Genomic DNA, 19,241 nt, shown 5'->3' with positions numbered 1-19,241 from the left:
CAGAGGGAGCCGCCGGCTGGGGACCTGTGTGCCCACTAGCCCCTCCTCACTGGATGCCATTGAAGGTGAGCACAGCTTGCATGTCCTCGGGCAGGGCCTGCGGCTCTGGCCACTCGAAGCCGTCAATGATGGGCACTATGTTCTTGCCGCAGCTCAAAGCAGTCACAATTTCCTGGAGAAAGAAGAGGGGAGGACGAAGAGACCTGAGTCTGCATGCATGGGCTTTGGGGCTAGGTATCACTGGGGGGCCAATAGCACAGGCCCAACCCAGAGTAGAGGTGCTGGTGCTGCAGTCCACCTTGACTTCTTCCTTGCCCCTCTAATATAATTAAAAACAACTGGTCTTTCTCCCCGGTTCTCAACACAGAGCTCCTAAAAGCCTTGGAATCACTAGATGATTGGGAGACAGAGTGAGGGAGTGGGGGGAGTAGTAAGGGAGGCCTAGTGCCTAGACCTAACGTCAGCATGGGGGCTGATTACCAGAAAGACGAAGCTATGATTTGAGAGCTTTTAGCCACCCACCACCCTCATACTCTGCTTCGCCGCCCTCCTGGCAGGGGAAAGAGGCTGGAGAGTAAGTCCAGTCCCTAGTAGCCATTGATTTGATCACACCTATGCAAACATCCACAACAGCCCCTAAGCACCAGCTGCATTGTGAACACATCTAGGTGCTGGGAGGGTGAGCTGGAGAAGGCATGTGCAGGGAAAATGGAGTTAGCTGGGGCTTTTTTCCACCCTCCCACCTCTATCCTCTACCACCAGAGGACTTGTATTCCTCCTAGGTTGCTCACACACAGGGGTGCCCAGGGTGGAGAGGTGTGCAGGGCACACACACTTTTGACTATGGATACCTAGGCCCAGAGAGCACGTGCATGCACATATGTAAACAGACACCTGTGCCCAGAAGCCAGGACTGAAAGGTCGTCAGCGCTGGCCTTAACTTCGAGAATGGTAGCGGCATCACTCTGAGGCCAGTGGGCTCAGCTGCGGTCTCCCTGCCTGCCGGTTTGTCCCCTGATTCAGCATTAAAGGTCTGTAAGATATGCCAAAGGCTCCAAAATTCTCTTTTTTGTCTGTGAGAATCAACAATGAACCTGCCCAGCCTGGGTGGTTGCACAGCAGCGTGGAAGCTCTGTGTCTCCTGCCTGCACCCTCATATCTTGGCCAGTGCATCTTCTCCACTTGTACGTTCCTCAGTCATATCTTCTGCAGCACATCAGTAGTAGTGAAGAGCTTTCCTGAGGTTCTCCCCGGTGGCGCAGCGGTTGAGCGCTGGGTTGCGAAGCTGCCCGCAGCCTCTGCAGCACCAGTTCGATCCCCGGCTGCTCCCCGGCCACTGGAGGAGGGTCCCACATGGCGCGCAGACCTCGCCTGCCGCCCGCTGCTCCCCTCAGCAGTGTACTTTGGTCCTTCTGCCTGCTCTGCTCCCCGCTCTGGCTCTGGTGAATTCTCTCACCCTCCCGCGCTTCTGACTGTACCCAGTTCATGTATAAACAAACAAACAAACAAATAAAACATGCCTCTATTTAAAAAAAAAAAAAAAAAGAGCTTTCCTGAGTTCTGTGAGTCATTTTAGGAAATTATTGAACCTGAAAGGGGGAAGCTCTGAATTTGTAGCCAAGTCAGAAGTGTGGAGAGCCTAGAACATTTGAAATTAAGGCCCAATTGTGAGAATGAGCCCTGAAACCTCTAGTTTCACATTTGTTCTGGATATTTAGCATCAGGATTAAATGGTGGGATACCCATCTGGTGTTGGAGAATTGATTGTTGGTGTGGGAAAAAACCCACACGATTTGTTTTTCAGAAGAAAAACATAACCCTGCATCCAAATGAATCCATCACGGGCCTCTCTGGTGGCGCAGTGGGTTGAGCGCAGCACTGTGAAGCTGTCCGCAGCCTCTGCAGTGCGGGTTCCATTCCTGGCCGGCCAGGGGAGAGACCCAAATGAATCCATCATGGGCCCTGTCAACTGTATCCCTCACTTAATTCTCAAATCCACCCATTTTTTCCTACTTCCACCCCAGCACAACCAGCCTTTTCCTACCCCCATTATCTCTAGAACCCACCAGGTGTGTCTTTGCTCACTCTTGCCCTCTCTAGCTCATTCTCCACATTGCCCCTTCATCTAGCTACACTTCACAAAGTACACATCTGATCACACCACTCCTTCTTAAAATGCTTCAAGACTTGGGTCTCCTCTGGTGGCGCAGCAGTTGAGCACTGGGCTACAAAGCTGCCCGCAGCCTCTGCAGCACCGGTTCAATCCCCGGCCACCAGCGAGGGTCCCACATGGCGCGCAGACCTCTCCTGCCACGCCTGCTGCTCCCCTCAGCAGTGTATTTTAATCAGTCTGCCTGTTCTGTTCCCTGCTCTGGCTCTGGTGAATTCTCTCACCCTCCCACGCTTCTGACTGTACCCAGTGCTTGTGCAAATGAATAAATAAATCTTTTTTTTATTTTTAAATAAATAAATAAATAAATATTTAAATCTTTTTAAATATTTTTTATTTATTTGTTTATTTATTTATATTTATACAAGCACTGGGTACAGTCAGAAGCGCGGGAGGGTGAGAGAAGTCACCAGAGCCAGAGCGGGGAGCAGAGCAGGCAGAAGGACCGAGTACACTGCTGAGGGGAGCAGCGGGCGGCAGGAGAGGTCTGCGCGCCATGTGGGACCCTCCTCCGGTGGCCAGGGAGCAGCTGGGGATCGAACCGGCGCTGCAGAGGCTGCGGGCAGCTTCGCAACCCAGTGCTCAAGCACTGCGCCACCGGGGAGGCCCATGAATAAATAAATCTTTAAAAAAAAAATGCTTCAAGACTTTACATGGCTCTTAGAATCAAGTTCAAGCTCCTTAGTGTGGTCAGCAAGGCCTGTGAGGCTGGTTACAGTCTAATTCTCAAACTCTACCCCTGTACTGTCCTTCCAGACCTTGCAATCCCCTTAGATTTGTCATTCTCCCTCCCTGCACAGGGTGTTTGGTTTTTTTTTTTTCACTTTTTAAAAAGAAAATATTTATTTATTTATTTATGCATACAAGAACTGGGGTATATGACAGAGGTGCAGGGCTAAGAGGATTCACCAGAGACAGAGTGGGGAATAGAACAGGCAGACTGACTGAAATACACTGCTGAGGGGAGCAGCAGGCCAGACAGGAGAGGTCTGCTGCGCCATGTGGGTCAGCCTCCACCCCCCACCCCGTGCTGTGCTGCAGTGGCTGCGGATAACCTCACAGTACTGCGACTTAACCCCTTTAGCCACCAGGGAGGCCCTGTACAGGGTCTTTGGACAAGCTGTTTCCTCCTCTGTCTAGAATGTACTTCCCCTTCACCTAAATAATACCTATTTTTTCCCTTATCTGTATTCAATCAACATTTTCTTCTGAAAGTCTTCTCTCCCTTCCCTGACCAAGTCAGATCCCCCATTACAGGCTCTCCCAGGCTCTGCAGCACATACTACAGTTGCTAATTTAAATGGATTGATGAGTAATTTACTTAATATCTGTCTTCCCCACTAGACACAAGGGCAGGGACCATGTCTTGTTTTTACTCAGTCTTTCACAAAGCCCTGCCCATAGTTAGCCCTTGCTAAATAATGGCTGGCTGGCTGACTGGCTGGCTGGCTGAATGAATGAGACCACAGTTTAGCAGTTAGGGGCTGCACTCTGGAATCATCAGATCTGGGTTCACATTGTATCTCCGACACAGGTTCTGTGACCTGAGGCAAAAACAAGATCTCCAAGCCTCTGTTTTCTAAAATGTGAAGTAAGGAAAACAATGGTCCTTACTTGTAGGACTGTTGGAAGAATAACTGCAGTTACATCTCATGGCAAGTGGTTAGAACAGCACGTAGCACATTGTGAATACTTAATAAACAATAGGTGTAATTATTTCCTCCTCTGTAAAGTGGGGGTAATAAACCTCATTCACAAGATTGTTCTGAGGATATTACTTACTATTAATGGATGCTCTGGTAAGTACTTACTGAATTTTTTTTTTCCTTTCAAGGGAGAACCACAAAGATTGGACTTTCTTGAGTGCAGTCCACTTGTGGTTTTCTATATTGATTACCCACTAAATGTGGCTTCACGGAAAGGAGTTTAAAAACAGGAGGCAATTAAGGACTCAAAGCAACCAAGGAGGGATGACGGAGTCTTTGAGACTGGCCCAAGGCAAAAGCTGCCACCACCACCCACTCCCTGACCCTTGCAGTCGACTGAGACTGCCTCTCCTTCCTTGCAGTCGACTGAGACACTGATGGGTGCCAAACACCCTTGTGGATCAGAGCCTTTCTGAAGAAAGAACCTGTATAACTTCAACTCTGACCAACTTTCTGGGGAACCTCTTCATTTTAAAAAAGGAGAAGAAGGAAACACAGAGAGGGGACTTGTTCCTGAGACAGACAGACAGACCCAACATAACACATACCACACACTTCCAGGAAGGGCCAGGCCTCTGACTCAGACTATATTTCAAGTGAAGGTTTTTTTCAACAAAACCACAGTGAGCACTTGAATTCTCACCCCACAGCAATTTATTTGGGAACTTTAGACATTTGTTTCACAGATTCAGAGACTGGCTAAGAGAGACGGCTAAAGGCTTATTCAAGATCACTTAGCTGGTTAAGAATGGGAACTTCAAGTCTTCCAGACTGGTAACCTAATAGTTATGTAGGGTTCCATAAACTTTTTGAGAGATGTGCCATGCTTTGTGCCATGCTTGGATTTAGGCATGGAGGATGCATTGTGAGCAAGACTGATCTGAGCTCTCGTGGAGCTCACAGATACTTCTTGCTCTCTCAGAAGGCTGCCTGCCACCTGCTCGAGGCCACTAGCCAAGTTCCTCCAGGGTGTCTCTCCTGGCCCAGCGCACCTTCCCAAACCAGCCCAGTCAGTCCTAAGCTGCTCGTGCATGGCCTCTAAGGCTTGGCCCTGCCCCAATGTCACTCTGGGCTCACCTTAGTGTCAGAGGTTGCTCCTGAAGCCACTGGACTGCTATCACTGCTCTCGCAGGCCCCTTTTCTCAAAGCTTTAAACTCAACCCCACAATTTGCTTCCATAGTTCTAATCCAGCCAGCAGTATGCTGGCAAATGGTTAACAAGTAGCTCTCCAGAGGTAGAAAAAGCCAACCAAACAACTAAAACCCTGATTTGTAGTGTTTACCAATTTCATTAGTGTAATGACTCCCATTGTGTCTGATTTCAAGCTACTAACACCATGTCATCGAACTTGGGGTTCGAAAGAAAAACAGGCAATCATTCTAGTGTCTGCTGAACCCAGTCCTATCCCCCAACTTTCCTTGCCTCAGACCTGTGCCGTGGAACACAGCTGGGTCCTAGGAAAGAGCATGGGCTCTGGAGTCAGGCAGAGTTCAAAGCCCAGCTTTTTGTCTTGACATCAGTAGTGTGGCCAGAGGAAAAATTATTCTACTTTTCTGAGCCTCAATTTCTTCATGTGTAAGATAGAGAAAGCAATACCAGTGACACATGTAGGCTTGAGGAACCATTTTCATCCTTACTTTGCTCCTTGCTTATGTTGTTCCCCTGCCTGGGATGACTTCTCTTTCACTAATAAATTCTTAAGACTTCTCTCAAGGCCAGCTTCCTCCATGAAGCCTTCCCTGATTATTCCAGCCCTCAGTGTTTTTTTCTCTTCTCCATATACCCACATCAAACAAGAGTTTCACCATCTCACTTAGCATTAGGCATTCTGGGCATGTTCTTGTCTTCTTTTGCTGCCTTAGGGCAAGGACCCCCATCAGATGACGACAGCATCCCTCAGTCCCAGTCCCTGTTTCTATTCACTGATTAATGTTGTGATGTGAATGGACCCATCCATCCTGCATGTGTTCAGTAAGTGTCTACTATGTGTCCACCCCCAGTACTGACAGCAGAGCCAGCACCTACCTTGTGCACCCAGTCCTTACAGTCGTGATCCTGCATGCACTTGTCCAGTGCCCCCGCTGAGAGCACCAGCACAAAATTGCGGGCACTCATGACGCTCTGGATGAGCTTGTCCTCGAACTTGCCTGCTTCCAGCTTCTCCACATCGATGAAGACACTGAAGCCGTGCAGTTGCAAGTGCACCTTCAGGAGGCTGCAAAGAAGTCCTCTGTCATTCCGTGGCCTGTCGCAAGGCCCCAGGCTGCCCGCCTGCCTGCCTGGCTGCCCCTCCTCACCTGGCCAGCTGGGAACCTGAGTTTCTGCGGTAGCTGATGAAGACATCCGGGGCATCTCCACCTGGCTTGCAGATGGTGCAGGGCAGTGGGGAGTGCAGCATTTCTGAGGCAGACAAGAGAAGGTTTGATGAGGGTGGTCCCTCCCCATTTCACCATGAGATACATCATCCCCTGTCCTTGCAGCCCTTTCAGTCCAGTCCAGGGAGGGGCTGGCTCCAAAATGGGTCTCTGAGGTGGACAGAGGGGCTGAAAAGAAGTAAGATTGCAAACTATTGTTTGCCTTTTTGGAGGCAGGTATTATATTTTAGGGACATCGATATGCACCTCCAGCCCTGCCTCAGCTTCGCTCCACAACTCAAGCCCTGCACAGCGAACTGCCCACAGGTGCTCCAAACCCGAGAGCCCAAATCCTCCCTGGCCCCCTTCTTCCTACTTTTCCACCAAAACCATAAACCTGGGATCAGCTTCAACTACTGCCTCTCATTCATTCACTCAACATATAACACATATTTACTACACTTCACTATTCTGAGTGCTTGAGATATAGCCATGAACTAAACAAACTCCACCTCATGGAGCTGACCTTCAGTACTCAGAGCCAGGCACTGTGCGCTGTGGATTCTTCCACTAAACATCCGGGACTTCAGAGCAAGGGCCGTCCCTGTGTCCAGTCCCCCAACTTCACCCCTCAGTGGGCTCCCCAAATCCACATTTGGCTAGCTAACCTGTTTGCTATGGCTACACAGCGAATGTGAGCGTGCTTTGAAACTATGCCTGGCTTCCTACTCCCATAGGAAGGGTTTGCAAGCTATTATTGCCATCGAACACTGATTTTAGGAAATGAAATCTTGGAGTTTTATTGAGAGTTGCGATGTAGAATGATAAAGCTGATCTGCTCTAGTGGAAGCCAAAGAATTGCGCCAAAGGCTACTCCCTGTCCTTTTTGGGGGCGGGGAGCCTCTACTCAGGTGCATATTAGCACATATTTGCTGAATGAATGGCTGACTGAAAAGAATCCATCTTGTAATATTCAGATCTGACACTCACAGATAACACTTGTCTGCCTATGAAGCAGAAAACTTCAGATCCCAGTTCCATTATTTAATGGCTTTTATAACAATGGGAAGTGTATTTAAGTTCTTTAAATTTTAGTTTCACCATCTTTAAAATTAACACCCTTGGTTGAAAAGTTCATTGTCTGATGATATTGGTTACACAGGGATATGCATTTCTCAAAACTCTTGAAACCGGATACTTTTAGGTTAAATTATACCCCCTTTTATTTAAAAAGTTTCAAGTAATTGACAATAAGTGTTAGCTAAATAGTAAATTAGTGCATTAAAATAAATTAGTAAATAAAGGTTACTAGAGCCCTAGGCCCCCTTCTGCCCCCATGACCTCCCTAAACACGCATACTTTCTAAGTGTTGTTGCTGGGACTAATCTGTGAACTCCGGGCCTTCCCACCAACTGAGGTTAAATGCTCCATCTGCAGGGAGGCGCTAAGACCCCCCCTAGTGTCTCCCCTCACTCCTCCAGGGTTGGGTGGGTAAGGAGGGGCGCGGGCGGCCGGGACAGGGCGCCAGCAGGCTCACCTCGGGCGGCCGTGAGGATGCGGGCGCGGTGCACGCCCAGGCGGATGCCACAGTCTTCCAGGAGCTGCTGCTCCGACACGCGGTGCAGCAACGAACGGTCCAGGCCGCAGCTGACCAGGCCGTACGTGTACTGGCGGAAGCGCGGGTCCAGGCTGCCCAGCCAGTCGGCCAGATTGCTGCGGTCGCACGTAGCGTAGTTGGCGAAGGTCTTGAGCTCCGTGAGCTCCCTAAAGAATCTGTAGCCCACGGAGGAGAGGACGCTGAGGTCCTGAGGAACTGGCTAGTGGCGGAGGGGGCGTTTGATTAGACCTGGTTGCAGGGAGGGAAGGGGACGCAGGCGATCTGGAAGCTTCGTACCTCTTGCGGGTGATGCCCGATTTCATGCCCAGGTCGGTCTGGAGTTCCTCCTCCGTGAGCCGAAGGAGCAGGTCGCCATCTACCTGCTGCTCCTGGGGGAGGGGTCAGATGTAAAGAAGGGTTCCCTGGCTTAGCCACTGCACCCCAAGCACATCCAGGAGAGGGAAGTGGATATGGTTTTGGGGGTGGTGGATGGACCCAGATTAGGGCCGAGTGACCCTTTGAGTCAAGTCTCCCCCCTCCCTAGAAGATCACGCTGGTGGAGGGTGTGCGGGCTGGGAAGGGGCGCAGGCCCCTAGTGCAGGGCACCCCTGGCGGCAGGGACCCTCGGGGATGCGCTGGCTCGGACTACCCGGAAGCTCTCGCAGTACTGGGAGAAGCCGATCTGCTGCAGCCACGTCTGGACCTCGGCCTCCTTCCAGCTGACCACGCAGGGCAGGATGGGCCGCGGCACCTCCTCACCCAGCAGGCGCAGGGTGCGCTTGGCCAGCGCCGACGTGGTGCCATTGGTGGAGTAGGAAACGAGGCGTTTCAGGCTCTGAATGGCACCAATGTCGCTAAATACCTAAGGAGGGGTGAGGAGAGGGTGTTTGGATCCAGCAGCTTTCCAGCAGCACCCAAAAACACTCCCACCCTTCCCGAGCTTTTTCTCAAGGCCGAGAGTCCCACCATCAGCCCTACCTCTGCCTTCATTCAATAAATCACTAAGTCATGTGGATTCCCCCTCTTGAAATTCTTTCAACTCTTAACTAGGTAAGCTAGGGCCGACTCATGTTTGCCCTCTACAGCCTACACCTGCCCTAGGATAATGTCTGAACTCTCAGTACGGACGCCAGGCCAGGTGTAGTGTATCCTCCGCCCGCTGCTCAGCAGTTTCACCTTGCCTTTCCCCAGCCCACACCTGCCTGACCACCAAGGCTGACTCTCCTACTTTCGGACATTTGCCCATAATGTTCCCAGACCTTAGTTCTTCCAGCATTGTAGGAATCTTACTCATTTGCTAAAATACAAATTGATGAGATTTGATTCCCCCAGTTTGGCCCACCTCTCCAATTAGACCTTGTACTTCACTCTGAAAGCTACTGTACCTAGTTGATACCGCAGCTTCCCCTAGACCTTTATCTAGTTATGTCTTAGTGACCCCTAGAGTCCCACACCTGGCACAGTGCAGGGCACAGCATGGCGGCTCAATGTCGTCATTAAACTGCACTCGCTTGACCTTGTTGGTAGTCTCGGCTGCTGCCCAGACCTAATCCTAGTCCTTGGGGTCCTCACTCCCTTCTTCATGTTCCTTTCTCCCAAAGCAGAATGCCCTGCTTTGTAAACCAGTTCTCCCATGGCTCAATCCTGGGGATAGATGGGAGAATCAGAAACTCCTAGAACACTGGACCTTAGAAGAAACCTCAGTGACCCCCTCACACAACAGTCTTTTCTTGATCTTTGGGGACACCTGATGGGTGACAGTCATCTGTAAGACATGTTCCCTGAGCAACCCCGGGTGACAGCTATGGTCAGAGTTGTTCATGAGGCATGTGACACTCCCTGTGCCCACCCCAGCGGACCCCCCAGAGGAACGTAAAGGAGGGGGGTAACTTTAAGGGATAATCTGGATTCTGTAATATTTAAAAATCAGAAAATGCAACCCTTTGAAAATTTAACTTTTACTAGTCCCCCATCCAGGGTAAGAACTGATACTGTGGCCCATTTCTTCAATTTCCCAGAGGATAAAAATGAGGCATGTATTCCCTGGTGGCGCAGGGATTAAAGTCTCAGCACTATCAAGCTATCGCCAGCCACTGTGGCCTGAGTTCAATTCTCAGCCAGGGAAGTAACCCACCTGTTAGTGGGTTATCCCACCTAGACCTCTCCTGTCTCACCTGCTGCTCCCCTCAGCAGTGTATTTCAATCAATCCGTCTGTTCTGTTCCCCACTCTGTCTCTGGTGAATCCGCTTATCCCCTGTACCTGTCCTAGATGCCAGTTCTTGTATGCGTAAGTAAATAAATCTTTTTTTAATACTTCTTTTTTTTTTTTTTAAAGATTTATTTATTTATTTATACAAGCACTGGGTACAGTCAGAAGCACCGGAGGGTGAGAGAATTCACCAGAGCCAGAGCGGGAAAGCAGAGCAGGCAGAAGGACCGAAGTACACTGCTGAGGGGAGCAGCGGGCGGCAGGAGAGGTCTGCGCGCCATGTGGGACCCTCCTCCGGTGGCCGGCAAGCGGCCGGGGATCGAACTGGCGCTGCAGAGGCTGCGGGCAGCTTCGCAACCCAGCGCTCAACTGCTGCGCCACCGGGGAGGCCCAATGAATCTTTTTTTAAAACGAGGCATGTAGAGGCCCAGAGAGAGGAAGTCAGGTATCAAAGGTGACATTGCAAATTAAAACAGCTTCAGACTGGGCCCTGAGAATGGGACCTCTTGAGACTCAGGAGTTAGCTGGCTGATACAGCAATGCTCTGCCCCCAAGCCTCTGTCTCTACATCTCATCTACATCCTGGACTCCAGACCCAAACGATGACATGGTTCACCAGAGCTTTCCAGCTGCTCATCTCTCAGGCCCCTCAAACCGTCTGGTGAACTAATGGGCAGCCCCACCCCAATTCCAACCTTTCTCTCACCCAGTTCACTTTTTGTACCAGTGTCACCATGCACTGGGATGCTTGTATCCAAAGAAGGGAGTCATCCTCAGCTTCCCCTTCCTCTTCACCCAGCTACACACTAAGTTCTAATTCTCTCTCTTCAGGACCTTTGGAAGCCTTCTGTTTCATTTTGCCTCTGCTGTCATGCCCTAGCAGAGACCTGCGTCTTTCCAATGACCCCCTTTATGGCCTCCTCTCTGGCACCCTGGCCTCCAACTTCACCCAATCCCAGCTCTGGGATGCAGCCGCCAGGGTAATTTTTGTAAAATACAAGTAAGTGCTCCTGCTTAAAAACTTTGCCTTCCAGGCCGGAAGACTGGTGCTTCAACCTTCTTGCTTCACCCACCTAGTTCAACGTCACTTCCTCTGAAAAGCCTCCCCAGACGCTGTCTAACCCCGCCCGGCCCCACCCCACCGACCTTGGTTTTGCCCTGCAGGCTCTTGATCGCCGCCTCGGCGCAGAGATAGAAAGCCCCGATGCACTGTGCTTCCAAACGCGACGAGTCGAGCAGCGGCACGAGGCGCTGCAGGTCGTCGGGGCCGCGGCCCTGGCTTGTGTCGCTGGCGTCCACCAGGCAGCGGGCGAATCGGCCGGGGTCTAGCGAGGCGACCAGCGGCTCCACGAGTGCCAGCGTCCCCGAGCGCTCCACCTCGCGCTCCACCTCCTTGTTGGTTGCCAGCACTGCCACCGCGAGGCAGGCATGCAGCCGCAGCAGCTCGTCCTCTTTGGAGAAGGCGAGCGGGAAGAGCCACTCCGCGGCGCGCTTCTCCACCATGCGCCGCTGCGCCGCCTGGCCCCCGTGAAGCGCGCAGTTGGCCAGCGCCAGCGCGCAGTGGCGGAGCAGCGCCGCGTCCGTGCGGCGGCACCAGTACAGCACCGCGTCCAGGCCACCGGCCGCCACCAGCCGCTGGCAGGTCTCCTCCGAGTGCTTGAACATGTGCTCCAAGATGCCTGCTATGCTCCGCGCCAGCTCCACTGGCTCGCGCTCCTTTGCCAGGTTTAGGATCACGCCCAGCCCGATGCGCGCCACTCGGTCCCTAGTAAGAGAAAGTGGGAGGGGGTCGGTGGAGTTGCTTTGATTTGGGGACCTTGGTTTGCCCCTGGGGGTCACCTCCTGGTCATCCACCAGCTGGTCATCTCTGGGCCTCACGAGTGTCATGAGACATGGGGAGAGCGTTACCCTCCCTGCCTCCCAACTTCCCCTCCTGCCCTGGGAGGGTACTCCATCCTGGCCACACCTCCTTTTGCCCTTCACCCTTCCCCAAGCTATATCCTAGTTCTGGAGCAGATGCCCTGGGTCCTGCTTTCTTTGTCTTTTTCTAGTTTCTCTGCCATTATCTTTGTAACTCACTTTTCTCTTCTCATAAATAGGATACAAAGAATACCTTACCTCTTAGCATTATTGTGAGGACTAATGTGACAATCCACACAAAGTGCTTGACACAGTGCCAGGCCCACAGGAAAGACTCAATAAATGTTAACTTCTTATTATCCTGTGAAGTGTCCCTTGAGGACCCTACCTCTTCACTCCATGCTGCAGCATGACTGAGGTGTATCTATTCCTCACTCAACAGAAGTTTATTGAGGACCTACTAGGTTCTGGGCACTAGGGGCTGAAGTGCAACAGTAACGAAGAATGACTGGTCCTTATGCCAGTTAATATGGAGACAAACAACAAGCAAGTAAATAATGAATGAGGGCCTCCCTGGTGGCGCAGGTGTTAAGTCTCAGTGCTACCAAGCTATCGCCAGCCACTGTGGCATGAGTTTAATCCCTGGCCAGGGAATTGACCCACATGGCACAGCAGACCTCTCCTGTCTCACCCACTGCTCCCCTCAGCAGTGTATTTCAGTAGATCCGCTTGTTCTGCTCCCCACTCTGTCTCTGGTGAATCCTCTCACTCCCACACCTCTGGCCTGTACCCCAGTTCTTGTATGCATAAATAAATAAAAATAAATCTTTAAAAAACAAGTAAATAATGTGGGCCTCCCTAGTGGTGCAAGGGGTTAAGCACCGCACTATGAAGCTATCCGCAGCCTCTGCAGCACAATTTCGATCCCCGGCCAGCCAGGGAACTACCCATATGGCACAGCAGACCTCTCCTGTCTCGCCCCCTGCTCCGCTGAGCAGTGTATTCAGTCAGTCTGCCTGTTCCGTTCCCCACTCTGTCTCTGGTGAATCCACTCACCCTCTGCACCTCTGGCTAATACCCTAGTTCTTGTATGCATAAATAAACAAATCTTTAAAAAAAAAACCAAGTAAATAATGAATGACCAAGATAACAGTGATATCACCATGATAGCAAAACCAGGGTGATGTAATAGACAGCAAAAACAGGACATGCCTGGGTGGAGGCATGAGCCTGCCAAGCTACACTTTCAGAGACCTCTGCTTGCAAAGATCTGGGAGAAGAGCACAACAGGCAGAGAACAACAAGGACAAAGTCCTAAGGGCTGATGAGCTTGGCATATTTAAGGAATAGAAGAAAGGCCAAAAAAAGAAAAAGAAAAAGAAAGACTGAAAAATGAAAGACAGAGATATTCACAATATCTAAAACCAACCCACAGGGAAAATATAAAATCAAAAGGAATTTACATATAGAATATATAAATAAACATACAAGCCAGCAAAAAAAAAGGTAGTGAATCTACTAGAAAATAGGCAGAGGACATACATGGGCAATTTAAAGGAGGAAATCCAAATATTATCAGGCAAATAATATGGGGCTCTGACTCATTCATAATCAGAGAAATGAAAAATTAAAGCATCAGCTATCACTTCATGCTTAATAGATGGGCAAAAAGCAGAAGCTGGGAAAGACAGAAGGTTGGTGGGAAGAAGGGCTATGAACTCCCTGAACACCCTGGGTAAAGGTTGAGGCTGGGGCAGTCAATCTGGAGAGCAGGTTGGATAAGTGGGTGAAACAGGAGATACATTTCCTATGAGCCAGAAATTAGGGCTTTTTTGCTGATAGCCAAAGAGAATGTCACACAGACCCCGAGGGCATGGACAAGGCTGTTTGCATAAGTGCTGTTTGTGATAGGGGAAGTTAGGGCAGTTTGGTGTCAATCCAGGGAGCATGAAGAAGGAGGCAAGTGCCCACGTGAGGGACTATGGAGCACGTGACTGAGTACATGGTAATGCAGCAATGTGAAGGATATTGAGACATATTGCTGAGTGGGAAAAATAATTTATACCATTTGCATAAATTAAAAACACATACATACAGGGAGGGCTTCCCTGGTGGTGCAAGGGGTTAAGCACCACACTTTGAAGCAATCCACAGCTTCTGCAGCGCGAGTTCGATCCCCAGCTGGCCAGGGAGAAACCCACATGGTGAGGCAGACCTCTCCTGTCTTGCCTGCTGCTCCCCTTAGCAGTGCATTTCAGTCAATCTACCTGTACTGTTCCCCATTCTGTCTCTGGTGGATCCTCTCATCCCCCACATCTATGGCCTGTACCCCAGCTCTTGTATGCATAAATAAATAAATCTTAAAAAAAGGATAGAAATATCATATAATCCAGCTATTGTATTTTGGTTATTTATCCAAGGAATATGAAAATACTAATTTAAAAAGATATGAGCACTCCTATGTTCACTGCAGCATTACTTACAACTTAAGTGTCCATCAGTGGGTGTGTGAATAAAGAAAATATAATATATACACACACAAACACACAGACATACAATGGAATACTGCTCATGTATAAAGAAAGATGAAATCTTGCCATTTGCAACAACATGAATGGACCTTGAGGGGATTATGCTACGTGAAGTGAATCTTACAAAGGAAGGCAAATACTGTATGATTTCATTCATATGAAAGATTATCTGGAATATACAGAACAAAGAAACAAGTACAGACTTTTAGATACAGAGGCAGGTTGATGGTTAACAGGAGAACGGCAGGGAGATAAGGTGGGTGAAATGGGTAAAGGGGGGTCATTGTATAGTGATGGATGGAAACTAGACTTCTGGTGGTGATCATGAGATAGTGTATACTGATGTCCAATTACAATGCTGTATACTGAATACTTACATAATGTTATAAACCAGTGTTAGTTCAATAAAACTTAGTTTTTAAAATTATTTTACCAGAACACAAATAGAAAGATACACAAATACACTGAACAACTGCCTATGGGATTAAGTAAAAAAGATGGTGAAGATATTAGTCAGGAGAAGGAGGGGGTTGCATTCCAAGCATAGATGCACGTAAAGGCCTGGAGGTGTCTGAGAGCTGGCTCACTTGGGGGACTATGGCATGAGTCCCCATTTCTGACGCTGAGGTGCAGGGTTTAAAGGGAGAATGAGGAAAGAGTACTGGTGAGCTTTTAAGTCATCTCAAAGCATTTGTACTTTATTTTTTTTTAAAGATTTATTTATTTATGCATACAAGAACTGGGGTGTAAGCCAGAGGTGCAGGGGTATGTGTAAGAGGATTCACCAGAGAGAGTGGGGAGCAGAACAGGCAGATCTACTGAAAACTCTGCTGAGGGGAGCAGCAGGAGAGCCAGGAGAGGTCTGCTGCGCCATATGTGGGTTAGCTCCCTGGCAGGCCAGGGATCGAACTCATGCTGCAGTAGCTGGTGATAGCTTGATAGTGCTGTCTTTAACTCCTGCATCACCAGGGAGGCCCTATACTTTATTTTGATGGCAAATGAGAAGTCCTTGAAAGGAGGGGGAATAACATGGTCATGCAAGGGTTTTAGAAAATTCATCCTGGCTGCTGTGGAGAGGACAGGTCCAAGGGAGAGAGCCTGGAGGCCAGCAGAACAGGCAGGAGAGTTGCTGTGCTCCATGCAGAGATAGAAATGTCCTGTCTTCCTGCCCTTCCCAAATGATGTCCTCCATAGGTGACATTGCTTTCAAAGTCTTAGAGTCCCAGTCAGCCATGGAGTTCTTGCCCAGAGAGCACCACAATGACCACAGTGCTTGTGACTTTGTGTGGCTCATGTAATCCCAGAACATGGCATAAGACCAGCATAGCTATGCTGGGTTGATCACTGAGCGTCACTGCAGCTCAACAGAATAAATGGGTCCTAATTATCCAATCAGGCAGTCGACACTGCAGTTGTTCCTTTTACCAACGAGAAAGCCAAAATTCAGAGAGGTAACATGAATGCCCAGGGTAACACAGCTGGTGAGAAGCATGGCTGGGATTTGAACTCACATCTGACTATCTCTAGAGCTCAAGATTCTTCATCTGTACTTGGTGTTTCCAGAATAATCTTACTACACATATTTATGTATATATATACCTACACATACACATGTATATATATACAAGCATGTATACATGATGCACATGTTATGAAACTATGGTAATAAAAACAGCACAGTGCTGGAATAGAAACAGGGACAAGGGTCAGTAGAATAGAATTGAGAGCCCAGAAACAAAACCACACATAAGTGTACAACTAATTTATGACAAAGGAGCAAAGAGCATGCAATGGAAAAAAGAAAGTTTCCTCAATAAATGGTGCTGGGAAAATTGGAAAACAATCTTACACCATATAGTAAAATTAATTCAAAATGAATTAAATACTTGAATATAAGACCTGAAACCATAAAATACATAGAATAAAACATAGGTGATAAGCTTTTTGACATTAGCATTAGTGATATATTTGTGGATTTATCTCCAACAGCAAGGGAAATAATATATAAACAAATTGAACTATATCCAACCGAATTGGAGAAGATATTTTCAAATCATATATCAGACAGGAGGCAAATATCCAAAATATATAAACTCATACAACTCAATAACAAAACAATATATGTGCAAGGACCTAAATAGGCATTTCACCAAAGAAGACATACCGATGACAGCAGACACATGAAAAGATCCACATTGTTTGTCATGAGGGAAACACAAATCAAAACCACAGTGAGGTTTCATGTCATACCAGTTAGAATGGCTATTATGAAAAAGTCAAGAAAAAAGTATTGGTGAGGATGGACCTCCCTGGTGGCCTAGGGGTTAAGTCTCAGCACTATGAAGCTATCGGCAGCTTCTGCAGCATGAGTTCCATCCTAGTCTGTACCCCAGCACAAGTTTGTACCCTAGTTCTTGTACGCATAAATAAATCTTTAAAAAAAAAAAAGAAAGAAAAGGTTAGTTGTGGCAGGAAGTAAAAGACTTCATAAACAAATTCTCAGCGTGTTGCCTCCCTTCTCTCCCTTCCAGCCTGACAGTCTAAGGGGGGTGAGGACTCTGCCTTGGGAAGACTTAAGCTCAAGACCAGGCACACCTAGCTCTGTCCTTGGTCCTGAAGTGATGGCCCCAACAGTACATTGTTCCTTGGGACCAGGGATACTCATTGGTGTGATTCCTCTCAGTGATTCTGAGCCAGGTGAGGATTATTTTCAAACTTGAAAATGTCAGCATTCTCTCCACCTTGCACCCCTCCTCATCCTAGGGTGCTAGCTGTCAGTCCCAGGAGTTCTAGTGATAGGTTCACCATCTCATTTACCACACCTACAGAACAGACACGCCCCTCCACTTACTGGGCCCACCACATCCAGTGAGCCCACTTTGCTGACCCCCAAATATACAACCCATCCTCACCAGAGCACCTGATATTAAATAGGAGATTGAAGATGTGCTGACCAAACAGAACCCTAACTTGGTTTTCACAACTTCAATAGCTTCATTCATGTATTTTTGACAGTCATATTGCTTCCATCATCCACAAGATTATTTTTATTTTTTGTAAATGGCAGAGAAAGCATCCCTCACCTACTACCATTACACTTGTGAGAGATACACAAACTAAAAGTGACCCTTCCCAAGCCCTTCTCAACCTGAGGGGCCAGAGATTCAACATGAGACTGGGGTATAACAGGCTGATGTGCTCTGGCATCAAGTTGGGGGGAGAGAATGGGTGCTCAGGAGTCTGCATCTTCCAGGAGAGATCCCAAGAGGTGGGCAAGAGAGTGACAGCCAGGCCTCAGTTGAACCTCACCGGCTGCACCTTGGCATTATGGGGAGGAGGGGTAGAGAACAGACATTCTGCCTGTCATCCACCTAGCTCCATGCCTGTTTTCTCTTCCCCCACTTATCCATCCCAGCAGAAAACCTTTTGTTCCCCATTAGCAGCTACAGAATGAGGTCATGCCTGGCCTGTTACATGAACCAAAACAAGAAAGCAGGAAGCAGGAGGCTTACATGTCCCCTGCATCGTGGTCCCGTCCTCTCTCAACAAGAGGGGAAGGCAGAGAGCAGGTGGCATAGAAGGGCATCCAGACGTGTGGAGAGGAAGGCTGTAGGATTGGGGAGGGGGCACTGGCAAAGAATCCCATCTCCATCCTCGGAACCAGGGACAGATACCGATCCTATTACCCCCTTCCCCCTCTCCTTGTCCTATTCCTCACCCCACCACACCTGGGAACAAATCCTGTATGCACCAGTAGTTCGCTGTGTGACTCCAGGGCAAGACACTAAACTTTCCTTTCCCAAGCCTCATTTTCCTCATTTGTGAAATGGATCCCCTGATCCCAGCGGGGGTGTAGAGCAGGTATTTGGTGAGGAGAGGCATGAAAGGCACAGTGTGAGGGCCCAGGTGCTCCAACGCCCTTAATGTCCCCCACCTCGCATTCTCCCCCCAGTCCCGCACCCTCACCGGTTCTCAGCCACCAGGATCTGCTCCAGCAGGCGCGCGGCCTGCACTCGCGTCTCCAGCTCCGGCGCCTGCAGCAGCTGCAGCAGCAGGTCGAGGCCGCCATCCAGGCGGATAGCGTCGCACAGACCTTGGGCTACCTCGCGGCCCACCGCCGGCAGTAGCCAGGCCTCTTCCACCAGCTGAAAGACCTCGGTCAGGCCGGCGCCCACCGCCCGCGCGCCGCCCGCCTGCTTCAGCGCTGACAGTGCCTGCTGCAGCTCGGGCAGTGAGCGCTCCAGGGCGCCCTGCACCTCGGTGCCTACCCCGGGCGACACCTCGCGGGGCCCACGGCCGCCTGCGGCCCACCAGGGGCACGCGCCGCCGCCCCGGTCCGGGCCCGGCACCGCTAATCGCTCGGCGCCGGGCCGTGGGTCTGACATTGCGAAGAAGCGGCACAGCTTGTAGGCGGAGAGGAGAAGCGTCAGGACCATCCGCGCGGGGCTGCGGGGGACATCCCCGGCCTGGAGGGGAGGGGCCGGGCGCAACGACCCGGACCTTGGGAAAAGGGGGGCCTGAGAGTGATCGGGGTGGGGGCGAAGAAGATGCAGGAGGGAGGGCCGGAGTGAAGGGTACCAGGCAAGGGAGCTGGCCCGAAGTTTGGGGGAGGCGGGAAGGCAGGATCTGGGACCGAGAGGTGGGTGAAGAGGTTACGGATCAGAGGCAGGGGGTGGGCAGGAAGGGAGAGGCAGGGGTGAGAGCCAGATGCCAGCCGCTCTAGGAGGCAGCAACCAGAACAAAGACAGGCTGCAGCTGGGGATCCGCTGGAGAAAGATGCTTTGCAGCAGCCCCGCCCGCGAAAAGCAGCGG

The 19,241-nt window shown here is 49.9% G+C and overlaps 1 protein-coding gene across 1 annotated transcript in view; it reads right to left on the bottom strand.

Moving 5' to 3' along the window:
* Window positions 1-19,241, bottom strand: part of SARM1 (sterile alpha and TIR motif containing 1) — a 21,492-nt gene extending 2,251 nt beyond the window's left edge. Inside the window, exons 1-8 of the mRNA XM_037492340.2 lie at window positions 18,396-19,241; window positions 11,185-11,803; window positions 8,478-8,690; window positions 8,126-8,217; window positions 7,769-8,004; window positions 6,175-6,277; window positions 5,903-6,092; window positions 51-172 (exon numbers count right to left, since the gene is read on the bottom strand). Coding sequence (XP_037348237.1) covers window positions 51-172; window positions 5,903-6,092; window positions 6,175-6,277; window positions 7,769-8,004; window positions 8,126-8,217; window positions 8,478-8,690; window positions 11,185-11,803; window positions 18,396-18,865 — 2,045 coding nt within the window. The 5' untranslated portion in view covers window positions 18,866-19,241. The remainder of the gene's footprint in view (window positions 1-50; window positions 173-5,902; window positions 6,093-6,174; window positions 6,278-7,768; window positions 8,005-8,125; window positions 8,218-8,477; window positions 8,691-11,184; window positions 11,804-18,395) is intronic.

The sequence above is a fragment of the Talpa occidentalis genome, unplaced genomic scaffold (genome assembly GCF_014898055.3).
Source record: "Talpa occidentalis isolate TD23 unplaced genomic scaffold, MPIMG_talOcc4v2.1 talOcc4.7, whole genome shotgun sequence".
In the NCBI taxonomy this organism is placed as follows: Eukaryota; Metazoa; Chordata; class Mammalia; order Eulipotyphla; family Talpidae; genus Talpa; species Talpa occidentalis.
Note: the sequence above shows the minus strand (reverse complement) of the source record. Positions and strands in the feature narration are given on the sequence as shown.